Here is a 13,748-nt window from a genome sequence, read left to right on the forward strand (position 1 = left end):
CAGCATGTGTAATAACGGGAAAGAAGAGAACAGACATAAACAAACGCACAAGTGGGTTTGGGGCCGGCATCATTATCCTGCATATACATCCTCGCTATATGGAAATGAAAATAAGTGAAATGCCTCAGACCCTCATTGCAGGGGGGAGAGTGTGGTACTAAAGAACATTGGACATGGGCTAGTCAGATAGCCAGCTACAACCATGTGATGTGAACAGGGTAGGGGGAGTGGACAATACAGGGATTTAATGTGAGGCTTATCAAATATTCTGGTTGTTCAGGTTTAAAATATCACATCTTCAACACTTCGGAGCAACTAGAAAGACACAAATGCTCTGTGCAATATTTGGTGTTCTATAAAATAATTGTAATTATATATAATATATATTCCCTTTAGAGTTGACCATGCCGCTATAATATTTCAATATGAAGCATTCCTTTTTCATTAATCATATATTTAAAATTTGTTGGAAAAAACTCTTTTGCTATTATGGGAAAAATGATTCTCTCCAATTGTGAAACAGAAGACCACCCCTACATTGTGTAATGGTATTGTCCACACTACAGCTGGGTGTCCCTCTCCAGTCTCGTCCTCATAGACTGAGGCTCTGTCTTCACTATTACCTTCCAGCTGCCGCGGCCACACATAACAACGGGGCTCATTCTGTTGTTCAGCAAACAGCATGCCTGTCAGGAGGGGCAACTTTATTGGAGACACAAGTGCGATGAGACTTTCAAACATGCTCAAATATCCTTGCCTGATTTCTACAAAAGATCAAACAAAGAGAGGTAATATGAGGACTTGTTTGAAAAATATTGTTTCGGTTGAATAATATTAAAGTTGTGACACAATTTAAATGGTCAAATGAAAAAAGAAGGTTACGCGGAAGAAAAAACGCAAACTTTTTTTTTGATGAAAAAATGTGCAGGACAAAGTAAGTCATTCATTGTGTTTTTTGCATCGGTCATGGGCTGAATGCTTTGCTTTGCCACCCCAGTCCTAAGAAAACACGGCTTGTACACAGTAGAGCCCATTAATGCAGCTCCTTCTCCCTGTGAGCGTGCCCACTGCTGAGGACGATAGCCACGCAAAGCCAATGCAAAGGCAAAACAGTTTGCACAACATTAGCAGAGAAAACATAGTCCATGCAGAGAGGGAGTGGAAACTAAATCAACATCACACTGGAGGATGTGTTCTCCCTCAACTGATATTTTCCCTACGAGGGTCGGGGTACAATGGACTTTAAGTGTCGGAGCTCTGCTTTCATCCAGGGAAGGTTTGCGGAGCTCTGAACAGGTGCTTTATAGTGATATTTACACTGATTTATATGCATGTAAAGAATATCAGGATTATTTAGCTACACGATACATTTTTCTGTCTTGTGTAGGTTATTCCTGTCACTTGTGTGAAGTGACGGAAGGCTGGAAGTTAGTGTCATAAATTAACCCGTCCCACGGCTGCTTTACAAACCCCTCAGGTGACTAATTTTAAGTAGACCCTCAGGTGTGATTTCACACATTACAGCCGTTCATGTGGCACCTCTCAGATGGAGCCTCTTAATTATCGCTGCTTAAACTGCTGAGGTGTCTGAATACAAAGGCCAATTACACAAAAGCATGGCTTTATTGTGTATTTTACAGCAATAATGGATCTATGTTTGTCTGCATTCACATTACAAGCAAGCAAATGTCTTATTTGACTGCTTCTAAATAGACTCAATGAAACCAGTGACCAGTTGTTACACTTCATTCACAAAGAAAAGGAGACAGCATCATATGCTAATGGCACAAAACCCACAGACCGTTCAAACAACATCGACTGTTTATGTTCCTAAAGCCAGACTTTGTTTTAACAGACAAATGGTATTACATACCAACTGTTGAGCTGAATTTGTAAATTGTCACTGACATTGCTGAGGTAGTATCTAGTACACCTTTTTGTGCATCATTAATTTTAACAGGGCCGCGATGGCTTCATTGTTTAAATTGCACATTAGTTTGTTTCATGTCAGCATTTCTTCTGCTTACTGACAAGAAGTCACAATTCATAACTAATGAAATTGAGCCCCTCCCTCCCCGCCGATAAAGTCCACTGAATATAATTATTTGTATCAAAGTGTCAATATATTAAATCACAGCGGCTAATGAGTCGGGTCACCGCTTTCTTTTATCATCAGTCTTGCATGTGCACATCTTCATCAGCTAACAGTCTCCTTAAATGGAGGATGAACATGCTGGACTGATTCTCTCTGGGCGAGAGCCAAGGCTGTCTGACTAGGCTGTTAATGCCCCCACATAATCCTACTAGCAGGCTAACACAGAGATCCTCAACACAAGGGAAAGCACTGGCAGTGCAGCATCCACACAGGGAGAAGTGTGCACACAGTAGCACACTTAAACACACAATCATTTCCCTGCTCTATTATTCTCTTATTATCATGCTAACAGTTCCAATCTAGCTGTGCTAATTAGGGGACTTACACATTCTCTTTAACAATGTCTATTTCTGTGCCTTTTTTTTTGCCAGTGCATTAATAAGAGTCTCAAACTGAGAAAATAATTTGTGCCGGGGAGACAACAAAAGCAACTGAGAAAACACAAATTAGCGTTATTATCTTTGTGCAATTACCATACAGCCCTGTGTTTATTTAAACTCATCTGATTGATTTCAAATATTTACCATAATGTTAGTTTTGGAGTCTTTGCTTCTCTAAATTGGTAACCAAACAGAATCAGTGCATTCAATTACTGTATTGGATTGGATAGCATGCATTTTCCATTTTTTCATAACAAAGAAGTGATTACAGAACAGAATTACTAAAAGCCAATTTTTCATACAGGCCAAACACCAATTTGACAGCATTTTATTTGTTCATGCTGGGAGATCTGGGTAGATAACTGTTGGATCAGCAGAGAAAAGTTGAATACGTAGCTAAAAAGCTGTACATATAAATGGTGACTAGTCTGCTGCAGGACATAATGTAGAGGAATCAGGCTGTGTGGGGCTTGTGAGGAAACAGGTAATACAGTCTGATACAGGCCAATTATTAGGGGGCAACGCTTCTCAGTGACAAAGACCTTACATTGACTTTTGGTGCAATCTAAAGCAATTTACAGAATCCATCATTAAAAATACAAAAAAAGAAAAACCCAGCGTGTTGTAAGTGGGCAGACTCTACAGCCACTGAATACAAAGGACACTTTAACAGAACTTCCCCTGTGACTCATCCGGTTTCTTTGTAACAGACGGAAATGGGAAATCCATGTGCAACTGACTCTTCTAAAAATATATGAACTCAAAGTAAACAACAGCATGTAAGATCAATTTGTCTGTATTAAAATGGAAGTACCGTAATGTTAAAGAAAACAAGGACCTGTGAAGAATTACTATACCGGTATATCCCTGTTCTATCAGACCACGTTGGTCTCAGTATCCGTTGTCCTGCGTCTCATCTCAAAACATATGCTTTAAGATCCAGTGCTTGATTGCCCACCTTCAAAAGCTAAATGCTGCTTAAATTAAAGACCTTTGGCATTTTACCATCGAACGTCTGCATGCCCCCGACTGTTTATTTACACCATTAAAGACACGTGATGAAGCCTCTGAGACTTTGAAGTATAGGGTGGACAACAATATACTGGCCCTTTCTCTTTTAACCTCAGGTTTCTCTTTTTAAATGGAAGGGATACACACATTCTGTCTTTGTGGACACAAGGTTAAAGGTAGGCTGCAGTGGCACAGATAATGCGTGTGTACTGTTCATACAGTGAGGTTGGAATTTGAAGCGAGGCCATGTATAGGAAGAGAACGAAAGGTTAAAGGGAGATAAATACAGCCAGACCTCCTTGATGAACAGATCATTTAAGTTTTCAAAAGCAGTTGTGTAACACGGTATACAATGGCGCCCATAGAAATGGATTATCTCTCAGATCCTGGACCTCACGGTGTCACATCAATGCCACAGCCAATGACAAATGACAATGTCATGATATTGTGATATTTGTGTTGGATAAACACTGTAAATGAAATGATTTAGATTAAAAGTGCCCCTCTGTTTCATCAGGGGAGCTCAGTTTCCTCCAGCCTGTTTGTGAAGATAAAGTTCACCCTGACCTTTCCGCCAATATTTATTCTCTTGATGTGTGCATCAATGCGTGGGTCCCTGTGTGCCTGTGTACACGATTGCCTCTGTGCATGTGTATGAGTATGTGCGTGTGAGAGTCAAACCATGGTTTGTGTCTTCACAGACCCATCCTTGAGGAATGCATGAACTGGGGTCATTCAAATGTGAGAGGTGAGGAGATGGGTGGTCACTGCATGGCTATGGACACTACCGTCTCTTGAGTTACTTAGAGCTCCACATCTCATGAGGGCTTTTATTTTATTCATTTTATAATTGTCATATTCTGTCATTTCCACTCTACTACTGCTTATGTGTATTGCCTTTAACTCTCATGTACTGTAACACGGAAGTGCATTTGAAAGAAAATGCCAGACAACAGAGTGAACACCCTGGTGATCAACATGCTGCTTGTTTAACTGTTTATCTGCTGCGACTGCTCATCCATTAGGAGCAGGAGAAAGCGGGAGTGACTATGAAACGGAAAGCCATGAAGAGGAGACTCAAATAATGCCCAGTGTGCCCGAGTCAAAAACAGAACAGCGTGCTCATTATTTCTTAATCTATCGGTAATCTCCCAGTCCCTACACAGACTCAGAGACTTAAGAAACGTATGAGATAAACCAGGTCTCTGCTAATATATATGTTTAATTGTCACACGTGTCTTGGCGGTGTTTCAACTAAATCAAGAGTTAATCTCATCCTGAGATTGAATTAGTGCCAAGATGATTTCAACGACGAGGATGGACTGAAGGAACACAAACAAGCTGACGGAAAAACACACAAAGCCTTGAAGCTTTTTGATAAGCCCCTAAAACTGCAATCATCTGTTATCTTAAAACAAGTGACATTGTAATCCCGAAGGACAAAGACTAAATCTCAATCCTTCTCTTGTAGGAATGATGGGAAAGGATAAAAAGAGAGATGGCTATTCAAAGGGGAAACTTGATTAAACTGCAGTCTGCCTTCCTCCAAACCTCACTAACTAAACCTCTATAACTACACACTTCTTACAGATTCCCTCCAATCCACATGCAAAAGCCCTTTGACATGACACATATAGTGTGCCAACAACAATCTCCACTTGCAGTCGCCACGGTTTCATTGTTTGGGCGGTTTACAATGTCCACTGATGTGATCAGTTACATTATCAATACAAGACCTTAGCTTAGGCTCTCTCTTGGTTTCCTCCCTGAAATCAAAACAGAAGGACTTTGATGGCCAGTGGGGTCTCCAATAAAGTTTAGTGCTCTCCATTCCAACAGCAGAGTAACTCAATCCCTCAACACTGCTTCCCACTTTACTAAAGGTCTGTAACATGCAGGCTGGAGGCTTGTTTACAGAACTAATTAAGTCAAAGCTGTTATATATTAAAATGGCCAGGGCATTTTTAAGAGGCAGCAGTAATGAAAACAGAGTGGCAAAACTGCTTGACTAACTTGCCCCTGACTCTCTGTTATCTACTGTCTTTCCTACTCTGACTTGAGAGGAGGGGCCGTCACCACGCTGGATATTTGGAGGAACTAGGTTAGGGAGTGAGAACATCTTCTGCTTTAAAGGACTTGCTGATAAACAATGTTGCACGATCAAACTTATTTGAAGTATTGAGAGTGACTCCTGTTTGTTCTCGGTAGGTGTTCTGTCCGCTTCGTGCAGCCAGCCAAGGCTGCTGGGCAGTGGAATGGACGGTCCGTCCATGGGACTCTTTTGTTGAATTGTGGATGTGGCTTTTTCTTTTAATCAGGGAAGATCTGTGGCACATTTGGTCAAGGGAGAAGCTGGCTAACTGGGCTCTACTAGAAAGGACTCTACTTGTATCTCTGTTCAAGTGTTTGAAATGGATATTTAGAAGTGCATTCCCATGCACACTCAACTCCCCACCCTCTCTCAAAACTATGCATCAAGGAGAATCTTCAGGTATCAATTGCCTTTAACTTTGTGATGAAAGCAAGAGCCTTTAAAAGTGAGATGCATTAGGGCTGTGCCCTTATGCTCAATGAGCATAAGTGAAGGGCCATCCATAATATCAGTATACTAGTCCCTCAGTAGTGTATAAGGTACTTCATTTTAGAGTGTTTTCTAGACAGAATGTCGTGCTCTGTGCTTCTCTCCAGTGGAATTTTCTAATAGACTGTCCACTGTTGAAGTGCAAGGTCCAGACGTGTGGCTTCACAAGAACATGTTGACTGTATGGCCTTTCTCTTGCAAAGAGCTCTTGGAAGAGGCATGTTGATGTCCTGGCAGTAGATCCGTCTGTTGCTCGAACTGATGTTTAAAACCAGAAGTTTGCTTTGCCTTAGTGTATCATGAGAACAACCTGTGTTAGATTCCCCATAGATAGAAACTGCTTTTTAGAAAATAAAATAGTCTGTCTTGGGAAGAGTGCTAAAAGGTGCTGGAGGAACAATTTGTTGCAAGTAAATGAAAGAACAAGACAGGGAGTTGTCAGTAAGAAGAACAAGGAGCGGAGGAGGAGGTGAATGGAGAAGGATGTGCCTGACACTAAGCACACCCAGCAGGATAACGTTAGCTCCACACGGGTAGTAAGACTCACAGCCTTGACCGCTGCCAGTGACCAGCTCTGGATAACCCTGGACTGTCTGACCATGTCTGGGTGGTCTTTCACTACACAACTCTGCACTGTATCACACTATTAGGCACAGGCATACACACACACACACACACACGAAGGCCATTGATAATGTCTGGCATGAGATGCATGGGTCAAAATCTAGAGCAACACATAAATGTAGGAACTACAGTAGGAGAAATAAAAGCACAATGTCAGGCACACAGCATAATGACAATGTAAGTTTCAGCATTGTGCTTTGTGAAAGCATAGCACATTGCCCTTCTGGGACCAACTTGCTTCAGAGGCATTTACCAGCCTCTTTCATGTCCCCCACCACCTCCAGGCTCTTCTCCATCAACAGGACTCATTAGCTGCTGCTGCCCCCCCCCCCGCCCCTCCCCCTCGCTTTCTTTTGTTCGTTAAGATGTGCTAATTATTCTCCTCCATATTTTAAAGCCCTCCCAAATTACCAACAGGCAATTAACATTTGATGAGACTGATGCATGTTAGTGTGACGCAAAAATTAAAGACAAAAAGACAAGACTTTTTTAAAAGTGACTATCATTGCTAACAGAAGTTAGCAATGATATTTACTTTAATGTCTAATTTTATTGATCCGTGCCGTTAAATCCAGACATGTGGTTCGCCACATGTCTGCGCTGATTACGCAGCGGTGTAATCAGCGTAGAAGGAGTGAGAGATGTAAGCTGCTGCCGAGTGTCAGAGGGCCAACAGACACACATTCACTGACCTGGATCTGTTGTTGGAGGAGGTTGATTTTGTGCTGCTGCTGCAGAAGCTGCTGCTGTTGTCTTGCAATCTGGTTGGAAACAGAAGTAAAGAACTGAAATAATTCCTGCTTCAAACTGACAAAGAGAATAAGGAACTAAAATCATGTGATCAGCCTACTTTTTTGTTTTTTTCGAGACAACATGATATATATATATATATATATATATATATATATATATATATATATATATATATATATATAGTAGGAAATGTTCTGCAACTGCAGGTACAACGCCAGATATACTGCTCTTAAATGCTATCCAGGCCATTAGAATATGTTAAAATAGTGGTTACAATGAAAACGAAAAATAATAAAAGGTGAGAAAGCAGCAGATTAATATGGGACAACAATATAACATTTATTTTCATAGAAGAACTGTGGTTTTATAATGAAATTGCTGCAAAAGCTGACAAAAACATATTTTCAATTTCCAAATGAACATGACATGACCTGTGCTGAACTGCACAGTCAACATTAGTGGTAAAAGAGAATAAATGATTGACAGGACAGACGGTGGTGGTTATGATGGAGATAACTGGTGCAGGCAGTGAACGGGTGGCAGACGTCCCTGCCGCCCCTGAGTGACGAGTAGCCACACCGCAATCCTACTAATCCCAGCGGTCCCCCGCTCTACATGCCCACTTCATTGAGCATGACAACCTAGTTTTAAGTGTCATTTAATTTTCATTTTTAAATATAATTACAAAGTGTTCACTGTAAGATATCGGTCGTCTGCAAATGTGTCAAGATTAATTTGTGCTGGCTTCCTCACGAGTGTCAACAGTTAATTACTGTGTTGTATCTTGATGGCTTGATGACATTCTGGCTCTCAGCGGGCTCCCTCTCTCTCTCCCTCTCTCTCTTTTCCATTTTATTAATATTCTTCCATTTTAAAATAAGATCAAATCATAACGTATCTCATATCACTGTTCATTTCTGCTGCAATGTCCACAAAGCCTATGAGTTGAGTGTAGTTTGCAAATGAACATCATTGATTGAAAAAGGAATCAATGCTGTTAATGTATTATTAGTGTACTATGACAAAATGCATCGCTCCAAGGTATATGGTCTATCTCTTCATTTACCACAGGAAGGTCTGAGAGTGTGTGGGGAAAACTCTGAGTGAACTCCTTGCTGATAATTGACTTATAGCCATTACGGGGGCGAGTGATAATAAAAGTGTCGCCCGTGTGGATAGTTTGTGTCCTTATTTCTTCCCAGACATTAACACACTTCATGGCCTCTGCTAATTTGCTGATTTGTACAATATGGCTCATTGGCCTGATTTGTGCTGCAAATCTAATGCCAGGCTTGTTCTAATAGGAGTCGATTTATAAGATATAGAGGACTTCCATGTTTAATATGACGTTTAATTCGCACATTCCCTCGCATTTGTTAGTACAAGTCATAATAACATTTTCCTACCTCGCAGCATAAATGTGAGCGAGAGAGCATGACCGAAATATCTGAGGTAATATAGAATATATCATCTCTTAAATCTAACATTCTTCCAAATTCCTACCGAGGAGTACGATTTTATGAGCATTTCAGGCATGAAATTGAATATGAAATAGAGAGTCAAGTGACAGTTTGTTAAAAATGCATTCAATGGGGTTTATTATAGAAATGACATGGGGAAATACGGTAAACAAGATTAAAGTAGCAAAGGGAATGAATGTGACAGACAAAGAAAGAAAGAAAGAAAAGAAAGAACTATTACCTGGGGTGCAAAATGAGACACGGTGAGTGTGAGAAAAGGAAACAGTGAGCAGTTACCTGCTCCTGCTGCTGACGAGCTAGCTCCATTTGCTGCCTCTGTTTCTCCATCTGTGAGGCGGCGAGCTTCTTCTGTTCGTCGTGGGCTGCCAGTAGCTGCTCTCGCAGGCTGATCAGCTGGGTGATCATTGTGGAGAGCTGGTGTTCCTTTTCTGCCAGGCTTTCTGGAGTACCTAGTGAGGAAATAGAGAGTGAGAGCGATGTTAGGAGTAGAAAGGATAAACAAGCACAAGGTGGAGAGCCTGAGTCATGAACATAGATACAGGTATGTGGTATGTATACCAGAAAGAAAGAAAGAAAGAAAGAAAGAAAGACACAAAAGGTCTCACAGTGTCCATGACTTAATAATAGGGTGGCTGCTTTTGTACAAAAAAAATAAAAAAATAAAAAAATAACCTGCAGAAGGCCTTGGTCATAATACACTAAATATAGGAAAGTGACCATGCTGCACATGCTGATCATCATATTGTGCTATAGTACTGAACACAATATAGCGTACAAAGAAAACCACACAGGCAGCAACCAACTGCAGTGAATTCACTAGAAAGTGTTAAGGTCACACACAGCCTGGAGTTATCTATTTACTGTAGCTGGCGTTCACAGCGTTCACAGGAAGAAAGGGAAGGAATTGTTCCCGGCATATAGACCAAGAGCTGCAGGGAGCTGTCAAACTGAGGTGGCAGCTTATGTCAGAGGGGTGAACATAAAGAAAGTGTTGAGAGTTAGTGTTGGCCTCAAAACTACAAAAGTGTTTCATTGTACGGCCATTCCATCAACCTATTATTGGAGTAACTCCTTACAGACTACTGGAAGATTGGTTCGAACTTGTCAAAAAACTGCACCAGAAAAACAACAATGTTTACACACCACAAATATGCTCTTCATATGACTATTGCAATCATCGGTAAAGGGAAAACTGAACAATACACTCTTTATTTTATTATCTGTGTAGCTACTGTATGCATACTTGAAAAAGCAAAGCAATGACAGGCCGAAAGCTTATTTCTCTCTCTACAGTCACATGTCCGCACTGTGTGTGATAGAGAGAGCGGCTCCGCTGCACTGCTCTCTCGCTCCGCCTAATCAATGCTAAGTGATCCTACCATTGACTTACACCGCCAACATAATTGCCAGTGAGAGGCTAGACAGTAACTCACTCTCCTCCCACTGCACTCCTGCGTGACAAGCTGATCCTGGAGAACAGGAAAAAAAAGAGATGGGGAAACCGAGAAGAGACCGAGAGAAGGAGAGCCGGAGAGAGAAGGATAAAAGCATAGAGATCCAGATAACAGTACAGTGAAGGCTGGCCTGGGGCCAGCGGCAGCTGAATTCTTTCCTGGGTGTCTTCCTCTCGTCTCTGGCCACATCTGTCTTGAGTTTCTCCGAGAGCTCCCAGGGGCCCTCTCCACTCAAACTATTTTAATTTGACTAAACACCTGATTTATTTTATCTCTCCGATGAGGAAAGCCGTTTGTCTTAATAGGGCTTGTCAACCTCCAGAACCCATTCAGGGCAATTTACTGGCAGGCTTGTCTGAACCTCGGTTCGCCTCGCTCTGCCTCCGCTGCCTGCTGCAATGGAAGAGAGCTGCAATTCTCCATTTATCCGAACGGAACGGAACGGAAAAAAAAGCACCGAAAGGCAGCTATTCATCGGGCATGTGTACAGTTTCCAAGGCCTGAATTGACTTCTTATTCACCCGACTACACTTGTTGTGAATGGCTTCGCTGTAAAATTGATACAATCAGCACCAATTTTATTAACCTTTGGCTGTGTCCATGAAGGACCTGCCTTTTACAGGTCACTAGCCAGATACATCAGTCGTTGTCACAATAAATCACAGCTATCAATACCGTGGTAGGGAGGAGGGAGGGACTAAAGAGGGAGATGAAGAAAGACAGAAAGAAAGAAAAGAAGGAGAAAATCATGATCCAGATCAGATGAAGATGACGGCCATCAGGCCTCGAGACCTTGAGTTGGGAACCAAACACCTGGACTCAATGACGCCCCCTCTCAGCCTGCCTAATTACACATTTAATTACACATTTTTGATGATCCCTCACTAGTTTAGGAGTGTCATAAAACACAAAATTGCAAAACATGTAATAACTGGAATGTACAGCACATACATTTTGTGCTTGTGTGCATGAATGTGCAGGGGGACTGGTGCTGAGGGTCCACAGAAGGATCGGATGGAATTGTCAGAGTGTGGAGAGCTCAGTTCTGCCCGGACACCAAAAGAATACAAACAGAGAACCCATTGTTTTGATGTTGAGCTAAATTGGGGGAAATCTAAACTGCCCTCTGTACAGCTATTTGGGCCTTCCCTTTTGCTAAACTTAATCCTAATTATTAAACAGATTTATAATCATCAGTATAAATCAGATTATTGGTGAATGCTGAATACGTAAAAGCGTAACATCTAAAACATTGTGGAAGAATTTCACTTTCGAGGCTGTAGAAAATCAGGCGCATATGGTTTTTGTTAGATGGTTAGTGTAAAAATCTCTTTCTTCCTGCTTTAAATTATGGATCAGCTTTAAAATGCAAATAAAACTTTTATTGGGTGGTGCAGAAGAGGAGAGTCGTGGTCTGTGTCTGACCAACCTGCTGACAAAAGAGGCCGTTTCCTGCATATTGCATGGCTTTTAACAGCGGTGGGGCTAGCGTCTGCCTGTTAACCCGTCTCCTCACATTGAGCTTCCGATGGCAGACAGACAGCCCAGAGATGCCTTGGCTCGACATAAACTCCAGCAGTCGGCCCAGACCTAACATGTTGTGACATCTTCCTGTTAGACGACTGAAGCCGAGTAGGACAATACCAGCCTGACTCAGGAGGAGGATCTCAGGAGTTAGCAGTCAAGTTGTGCTGGCACTTTTCTTGTTTGTTTTTTTCTCAGGCCACTGTGTTCACTTCAGAGATGCTAGATTGGCACATAGAAGGAGGAGACGGTAAAGCTGTGTTGTTCAGTTTCAGCGCTTTCAGCATTCACCTTTTGAGGTTTCTGCCTCTTTTAAACGTCACAAAGTAGGGCAGAAAACATCAGCGACGGGTGACTAAATAAATGATAAGAGGGAAACAAGCAGAGCCATGGTTGCTTGGGGAGGGATGGGGGTATTTAAGCCTTGGGGTCTTTGGATAAAAGGCACTTTGTAGGGGTGCGATTTGTTCTGTCCAATACCCACATCTCCCTCTCTCTTGGCTCCCTCCTCTCTGCTCTAATCAAGCAGTCTCTAATTTGGGTTCCAAGTCCAGTACCGGGGAAAAAGAAGGAGGCTTGTTACTTTGAAGAGTCCCGAGTGAATAACACAGATAAAAGATTCAGGCACAAAAAAAGAAGAAAAGCGAGGGAGGGTGAGGGTGAAAAGGGGGAAAATCACAAGGCACCCTATTCTCTTCCCTTCCTTTGGTTAAGACAGCTGAGCCATTATGACCAGATCTGAATTGAGTTTTTTAACGCCAGAAGACTGGAATTTCTTTGACTCTCTATCAGTCAGCTATTGTGGATGCTGCCATATGCTGCAAGCCCATCTTAAGTAAATTAAGACTTGTCTAAATGCTCCGATTGTACCAAGCTGTATCCACAGACCGCACATCACTTGAATGCCTTGTGTGCTTCGGCTCTCTCTCTCTCTCTCTCTCTCTCTCTCTGCGCTCTCCTAAAGTGTGTGTGAATGTAGACATGAGCATGTACAGATGTGTATTACGTGCTGTTCCAATCGATAAAAGGTACATGCCTCTGAGTAAATGCACACGTGCGTAAACTCTGCAGTCATCTGACCCTTTGTCCATTCTTTCAGTGCAAAACACAAAGAGTCAATTGAGTCGCAGCAAATGGCATCTATTGGTCCCTCCTTTAGTGTTCAAAATAGAAAGATTTGTTCTGCTGCTAACAGACCTTTCTTCAAACCTGCAACAAAAGCATGAAGCTTCCCAAATCCACTTTTGTGATATTGATTATAACTGAAATATTTAGGTCAGAAAAAGGTATCGTATTGAGGATCTAGACTGGTAGAAAAACAAGCTAGAACAATAAGAGCTCGTTTTTTGGTATCTCTCTGCAGTGCTACAAGGCCATATGTAGCAGGAATACCAGTAATATGGTGTTAACGCGCCTCCATGCCCTACAACCAAGACAATATGAGCAACAGCCATTTTACCTGGCTTGCTGCCTTTGCCATGATATAAAAGCAATTAATCTTGCCAATAAAACCTCATTAACAAGCATGAGCAATGACTCACGAGCACATGTGACAGCAATGATTCTCAGTCCCTGTGCTCTCCTATATGGTTTGAACATAAAGGCTTGTTCACCCATCATCTTGTTAAAAAACGTCAGCTCTTCTCACATTTTTAAAACCACCTTGGTGCTTGAGACATATAACAGCTTTTTTATGTGTAAATGGAAGTCTGGTACGAGTTTCTATATATATATATGCGTGTGCACATGTATTTGAGTATCGAAGAATCTAAATAATTGAAATGG

The 13,748-nt window shown here is 41.7% G+C and overlaps 1 protein-coding gene across 2 annotated transcripts in view; it reads right to left on the reverse strand.

Moving 5' to 3' along the window:
• The window catches only part of sox6 (SRY-box transcription factor 6), a 129,920-nt gene that overhangs the window by 45,508 nt on the left and 70,664 nt on the right, over positions 1 to 13,748 (reverse strand). For both annotated transcript variants that reach the window (XM_079285347.1, XM_079285346.1), the window contains exons 7-8: positions 9,262 to 9,434; positions 7,444 to 7,512 (exon numbers count right to left, since the gene is read on the reverse strand). In XM_079285347.1, coding sequence (XP_079141473.1) covers positions 7,444 to 7,512; positions 9,262 to 9,434 — 242 coding nt within the window. The remainder of the gene's footprint in view (positions 1 to 7,443; positions 7,513 to 9,261; positions 9,435 to 13,748) is intronic.

The sequence above is a fragment of the Melanostigma gelatinosum genome, assembly GCF_949748355.1.
Source record: "Melanostigma gelatinosum genome assembly, chromosome: 2".
Taxonomy (NCBI): domain Eukaryota; kingdom Metazoa; phylum Chordata; class Actinopteri; order Perciformes; family Zoarcidae; genus Melanostigma; species Melanostigma gelatinosum.